Source organism: Lactuca serriola, chromosome 6 (genome assembly GCF_051521515.1).
Source record: "Lactuca serriola cultivar US96UC23 chromosome 6, Lser_US96UC23_V15, whole genome shotgun sequence".
In the NCBI taxonomy this organism is placed as follows: Eukaryota; Viridiplantae; Streptophyta; class Magnoliopsida; order Asterales; family Asteraceae; genus Lactuca; species Lactuca serriola.
The window spans coordinates 33761120-33768875 of NC_136413.1; the positions used below are offsets into that span (position 1 = coordinate 33761120).

At 38.9% G+C, this 7756-nt stretch overlaps 1 protein-coding gene across 1 annotated transcript; it reads right to left on the minus strand.

Moving 5' to 3' along the window:
* Positions 1–4057: 4057 nt before the first annotated feature.
* On the minus strand, positions 4058–6967 carry LOC145057894 (Transducin/WD40 repeat-like superfamily protein). The gene is made up of 5 exons (XM_079005806.1): positions 6696–6967; positions 6007–6258; positions 5779–5922; positions 5041–5709; positions 4058–4455 (listed from the first exon to the last, which is right to left on the minus strand). Exons 1-5 carry the CDS (start codon positions 6816–6818, stop codon positions 4210–4212), a joined length of 1434 nt encoding a protein of 477 aa, XP_078861932.1. The 5' UTR covers positions 6819–6967; the 3' UTR covers positions 4058–4209.
* Between the last annotated feature and the right edge of the window lie 789 nt (positions 6968–7756).

Consider the following 7756-nt stretch of genomic DNA (forward strand, 5'->3'; position numbering starts at 1 on the left):
GTTCGGAACCCAAGTGGGGGAGAGTTGGTGATTCATGGGGAGAGACCGCAGCGTGGGCCGATTTTGTTGTAACGACCCAATTTTCAAAGTAAATTTTTCATTTTAGAGTAATCAAACATATTCCCATACATTAAGAAGCCCAGTTATAATTTTTTTCAAAACATAAGTCAAATACAACTTTTATTCCAATTATCAGTGTCCCATAAAACGTCTGTGAGAGAGTACACGTCGCGCCATCACGCCTTGTCCTTGCCCTTGGGATCTGATGTACCTAAAACCATAAACAAACCTGTAAGCACGAAGCTTAGTGAGTTCTCCAGAGCATACCCCACACACAATCCACATAACATGTCAGCTATAAAAGTTACCTCTACCACATAACACATATCAATTAGCTATAAAGCTACCTCTACCACATAATGCATGTCAATTAGCTATACAAGCTACCTCTACCACATAATACATATCAGTTAGCTATAACGCTATATCTACCATTAGCCACAAAGGCTATCTCTACCCTTAGCCATAAAGGTTATCTCTACCATTAGCCCTGAAGGCTATCTCTACCACTAGCCATGAAGACTATCTCTACCATTAGCCCCGAAGGCTATCTCTACCACCAGCTGTAAAGCTATCTCTACCACATATCAATGCATAACAATTCCACACACCTCTACATAGTAAACATACCACTATCATATAATGGGCCGACCTTGGTGCCTTAGACCCTTTGGTATGGTGAGAAGAAGCACCTCAAATGCAGAAGATTCCTGAAGAAATCCTTAGTTGTTGCCCTGTCCACTTCCTGAACCATCAATATCGATCAACATACCCAATTAGAAATTGGGTCCCATACCATGATCATTAATCCATGCATGGGGGTAAAATGACTATTCTACCCCTAGCCCAGTATGATCCAAAACTAAGGCTCGAACCCCAAAAGAAATCCCAACACTAAGTAGGCTTTCCAAGCCCACTAGTGGTTTACTAATGGCCTAATTTGCTCAATTGGGCCTAATCCCTCTAATGGGCCTTACCCTAAGCCCAAACATATTCCTGGCCCAAAACATCTGACTCCTGATGGCCCACTAAGGCCCAAAGACCCAAAGTCCACTGCTTGGCCCAACTCGAGGCCCAAAACACTACAAGCCCAAAACTGATGAGTACGCGGGACGTACTTCTATGTACGCTAAGTGTACTGACTGAAGGTGGTGTACGCTGCGCGTACCTGCATGTACGCCCAACGTACTCCTCTATTAATCTACTTTTCCATTAAGTGCTTAATACTCAAGATTTCAACATCAAACTTCAGATCTAAGTCCATTAAGACGTCTTAAGTCATAAAGTTGGCAACTTTATGCCTTTGCATGCTTCATATGCTCCCAACAACCCATTAAGACCTTTCCAAGAGTCTTGATCCATGCATGAGGTTAGAATACTCATCAAGATTGCATTTTTATGAAGTAGATAGACTAAAGGACCTCAAATCTACTCTTCCTAAGCTCTGGAGTTGCTCAACTCCCAAGAGATAGTCCATAAGCTCATAAGAAACACCAAACAAGCCCTAACCTAGATCTCAAGCTATAAGATAACAATGTAGAAACTTTATACCTTCTGAGACTTGCAAATGAGCTGAAGAACCTGGATCCAATAGTTGTTCCCTGGTTAGTGAGACTCCAATATGATCACTCCTCTTCAAGAACACTAAGATGCACTTCAAGGTGGCCTGACAAGCTCAGACTCTCACAATTAGGTTTAGGGTTTCGAAGAGGGGTTAAAGGATGAGAAGGAGGCTGGCCCTAGAGGGTGTAATGTTCTTTATATAGTGTCACACCCTAAAAATTAGGATTTAGTGACTCTGGGCGTACTCCTCGTACATTGGGCGTACGTCTCCAATCACCCACGACCATTTACTCCATCTACATTGGGCATACTCTCGTTCTGGCCACCTTGCATGTATGGGATCTTTTTGACACTAATTTCCATTAGGGGCTAAAATTGACAATAATTTTAAAGTGTCATAACTCCTTCATTCTAAGTCCGTTTCCGACGAACTTTATATCCACGAAAAGGTGGAGGGAAGCCCTACGCTCCCATCGATACCTCCAAGCCTAAAACCTTCCGGATAAAACCTGGGACCCAGAAAAGACTGAATCGCCCCTACCCTTTGGCTTCCAAGACCCCAACCGAGTACTTTCAAACAGGGTGTTACATTTGTGTTCTACGGCGAGGGCCATACGCTATCTTCAGTGGGGTTGCTCGGGTTTTGTCGTCTGTGTCATGCATACCCGAGATAAGGGTAAGGCGACCGTGGATGATGTGTCGATTGTGTAGAATTACCTGGATGTACTTCCAGAAGATTTTCCTGGGTTTCCACCAAAGAGGCAGGTTAAGTTCAGGATTGATCTAGTTTCAGGTGTGGCTTCGATAGCCAAAGCAGCGTATCGGTTGGCTTCACCCGAGATGCAAGAGTTGTCTACACAGCTGATAGAGCTGTTAGACAAGGGATTTATTCAACCGAACATTTCGCCTTGGGTTGCACCGATTCTGTTTGTGAAGAAGAAGGACAGGTCTCATCGTATGTGTATCGACTACCGGGAGTTGAATGAGGTAACGGTGAAGAACCTTTATCCATTTCTGAGGATTGATAATCTTTTGGACCAACTTCAGGGTGCATCTTGGTTCTCCAATATTGATTTGCGATCGGGTTATCATCAGATGCGGGTCAGGTATTAGGATGTGCAGAAGACAGTCTTTCGGACTCGTTATGGTCACTACGAGTTCGTGGTGATGCCTTTTGGGCTCGCCAATGCTCCAGCCGCGTTCATGGATCTCATGAACCGCATGTGCAGACCGATGTTGGATCGGTCTGTGATAGTATTTATTGATGATATTTTGGCTTATTCCAAGACTCAAGAGCAGCATGAGGAGCACTTGAGGGAAGTGCTAGAGACATTGAGGAGGGAAAGAGTTTTCGCAAAGTTCTCCAAGTGTGAGTTATGGTTGCATGAGATGCAGTTTCTGGAGCACCTTGTCAACCAGATGTCAACCAGAAGGGTATTCTGGTCGATCCGGCCAAGGTTAATGTTGTGATGCAGTGGGAGGTTCCTAGGTCTCCATATGCAATGTTTTAAAAACTAGTTTGAACCGGCCGGTCGAACCGGTTGCATTGGGAACCGGGGGAGGGAGTGGTTCAACTATCACCAGTTTTACGTCGATTTTTGAACCGGATTGAACCGGCCGGTTTTTAGAAAATCCGGTTGAACCAGTCAAAATAAACCGGTTGAACCGAATAAAAACATCTGGAAAAGAACCATTTGCATAATAAAGTTTGATGATTTTTTTCAAATTTATTTTGTTTTCTCTAAATAAAAACATATGGCGATATTATTAAGTTTTTTGATGTGTTCTCTATTAATCTAAAATTATACTTTGTTTCTGTACTATACTTTATTTTCTTTTTGACATATATGGATTGATGTAAAACACTAAAACTTCTGGTTATGTGTTATTGTAATGTATTTGGATTGATTTACAACTTAATTTTATGTATATTAATTTTATGTATATTGTTATGTTTGAACCTGTAAACGTCAAATTATGATTTATATATGTATGTATGTATAAAAATAACATATGTTAATATATGGTTCTTAAAGATGGAGACCACTAGTCATATGTTTTGTAAATATATGAGATTTTCTTATGGTCACCAGGAAAAAGCGATCAATAATGGAATAATTGAACAGAGATTTTCAATTGAATACATACTTGTTTTGAAGAATGCCCTTTCATGTTCCATTTGTCACAAAATATGTAATAGTCAGGCATCTATTAACATGAATTTTTTTATTTAAAAATAAGATTAGAATGTAAAAACCCTATTAACAAGTTAATCAAGCTCCAACTTGCCTACTTCATCATTCACTATCCATTTCTTTGATTAGCCCTAAAATAACTCTTAATAAGATTAGAGTTTGAAAACCTTGTATGCCAAGATATGAAATCAATTTGTTATAAAAATTGTTAATAACTAAATAAGTAAAGTAAGATAGAATTGTACTTTCAAATTCACCTCATTTTATATACATACATGATACACCACAACTACTTACACCATTTATTCAACAAATCATGCATACACAACAAACTTATCATAAAACAACATACAAAAACCAAAACGTGTTACAAAAACAAAATCTTATAACATCAAACAATATTACACTCGGTTGAATTTCCATCATCTAAGGAGCCATCAGCATCAGAAAATCCCATGACATAACCATCACCTTCATCTTCTTCCTCATCATCACTTCCAAGTTCATCTCTATTACGTCTTCTTTCTATGTAAGCCAATGCTTGCCTTCTATGAAGCCGCAAAACATGCATTATCACATCGGGCGTCAGTGTAACCCGTGAATGATCTTCCCTCCCTCGCCTGTTTGACTCCACAATCTATACAATCCATAAAAAAAAATAAACACAAACGTTAAATGAACACACTATACTATGTGTGGCATCTGACTTAGACAGTCTGACTCATAGACAGTCTAGTCAAATGTGAGTCAGAAAGTCTAGTCAGATGTTAGTCAGACAGACTGTCTTCTGACTGTCTGAGACAGTCAATAAGACGGCCTACTAACTCAAACAATAGACAGTCTACTAAGTCAGACCGTCTACTAACTCAGACAGTCTGAGTCAGACAATCTACTAACTCAGAGACTGTCTGACTTAGTAAACTATTTGCCTGACTGTTTGACTCAGATTGTCTGAGTTAGTAGATTGTTTGACTCGGACTGTCCGAGTTAATAGACTGTCTGAGTCAGTCAGACAGACAATCTGAGTTAAAAAGTCAGACAATCTACTAACTCAGACAGTCAGACAATCTGAGTTAAAAAGTCAGACAATCTACTAACTCAGACAATCTGTCAGACAATCTACTAACTTAGACATCCCGACTCAAACAATGTTTTGTGTTTGGCATGCATCAGACTGAGACTCTAGCCGGTTTAACTCAGAAAAGGTTTTGAAAGATCATACCTCTTGTAAATCATGAGGAAGGGGAAGAATGTCATCAGAAACAGGAACCCAAAGCTTTATATTCTTTTCCAAACCAGATGAAGCAAGAACAGGGATACTAGGATGAGGCTCAACTTGATTCACTATACGCCTATCACCTTCCATCACCCTAACAAGCCTACCACCTTTTTTCTTCCAAATAAAAATATGCCCACAATCCGATCCACTCATAACATACTCACAATTCGGCCCAAAAAAACTAACCCCTTTAACTGTCAATGAATTCCTATGTCCACAATACACTTGTGGATCTTCCAAATCATCCGAACTCATCACATTTAAGGGATTTGGACCTAAACCCCCGTTGTTTTTTTGAAAAAGATAAATGAGTTCATCATTGTAGGAGATAAGAAGCTCACTTGTGTTGGAGTATGACATTCCAGTGATGTGGACATCGTGTGTTTCTGTCAGATGTTTTGGGCAAAATGTGTTGACTGGTTGGTCAAAGTTTCTGATGTCGTATAGACGTGCGTATTTATCTGAACCTCCAATGGAGAAAAAATTAGGGTTTCTTGGGTCGATTATGATGGAGTTTAATCTTATGGTGTTTGAGGATGAGTGGCTGTGGTTGAGTTCTGTGAATGGGGTGCAACAGAAAAGCTTTGTGGAAGAATTACTTCGCAAATCAAACTGCAAAATATTTGTAAAACAAATTATACTTGTGGAATGTAAGGGTAAAATGGTATTTATAAAACTTACATGTTGAACTAATCCATCTTCACCACAGCTGTAAAATATGTGGGGACTTCCAGGCTCAACTGCAAGCTTGTGAACACGTCCATGGTGTTTACCTAATTTTTTTGTTTGGACATGTCCATTCTCTGCTATTTGACCAAGTCTTACCTGAAAATATAAGAGTTATGTTTTGAAATTTGAATGAATGTATATATTTGAAACTATGGTTCTGTCATCAGGCATGATTCTAACCTGGCCATCAGCAGCAGAAGTAACTATGGTTCTGTCATCAGTGAAAGGCATGATTCTAGCTTGAAATATGTTGTCTACATGACCAGAAGCATATGAAAGGACTAAGGATTTAGTTGCTACATTCCAGAACATAACTCGTCTGTCATCAGAACCTGACACAAGGTGATCACCACAATGGTTGAACTCTATTGTGTTTACACAACCTTCATGCCCATTTAGTTTACCAGCAAGATCAATTCTCTTTACAAGAGCCTGCAACAACAATCATAATCTAAGGTTAATTCAAGGACATAGAAGACTCATGTGGTCATAAAGTGAATATCTTGTAATTGTTGGTTGATGGCTTGATTCGATGGTGGAATCATAAATTAGGTTAGAATGGGGTTGCAGATTAGCGTATACTTTATCATCTATCAGTTGAATGGATTAGAATGGTTGCTTATGATGTAATCAATAGTTTTGATTTGTGAACAGACTCTCGATCCTTCATCAAAATTAGAATCTAGCATTACATCAATATTTAACTCGCAAAGTAAATAGAACGCACAATCAATTTAAAATTTGTAAAACTTGAGCTGAAATAAACTGTAAATACAACTTAAAGATAAAACTCCGTATCAATTTCACGATTTCAATATAAAACTCCCCATTAATTTCACAATCGTAAATATATCTGGGGAAAAACGAACCTCGGAAGCAGAGATTCGGCGAGAGAAGTTTCTGGGAGGATTGAAACCGATTTCTCTCTTAAAAACCTCCAGAATCTCATGTTGCGAAGGATCCCTATTCTTATCATATACGCTGCTCTCCATAATAGCTTCAGTTGCGCAACAGATGATGGTGTGATGATAACCGATCGATAATCGGGGTTTCTTGAGGTTTTTCTACAGTGGCTAATTCATGCGCAACAGTTAGAGTAAATGGCATCTCGTGATGCATCCCCTTTCCGATTCACCCCTCGTGTTCTCAAGATCTCTAGTCTCTAGGAATTAAACTCCTTTGTGTATAAAATTCCATATACGTCTCCATCATGTTATGTGTGTAAAGTTCATTTGATGATGATATTTTTTTAAATTATCGTCTATAAGCACCATCTAATGTCAAATTTAAATTAACTCCGGTTAATTGGGACCTTTTTTTAGAGGTTAATGACCTAATTTTGATTTTTATCTATATTTATATAATAATAGGTTTTCCGTATATGTTTGATATGTCTAAAATAGGGAAATATTATTAGTAATTATCGGTGATATTACCGTATTACGTCAAACAAGTTTACTAATCAAACATATATGAAAAAAAAAAAAAAAACACGGTTACCTAAATATGAACAAAAACCAAAGTCCATTAACCATTTTTCTAATATCACGTTCTTTATGTTAAATGCAAATAGTCATATAACTCACTGATGTGACATTGAATCGGGTCTTGGTGTCGAATCTGGATTAGATATCTAAAATGCGGGTGGTAACACCGCCTAACAAGTAACAACATTGCATGGTTGCACACTTGCATAGCCTAGCCCCTTACTAGCTCGGGCTGAACTAGGTTGGCTCAGTGCCTAACCTAATTGTCCATTAACCCGGCTTTATAGATAGAACATCTCACCCTCCATGGAGGATCTCTCATTCTCAGACATGAGCCTCCATTGTATGCATACTTTTCCCACAAAGATGGATCTCTCCATCCAAGAGAAACCATCTCTTCACACACGTCGATCTTACTTGATCGTCAGAGCTTACTCCTGGGC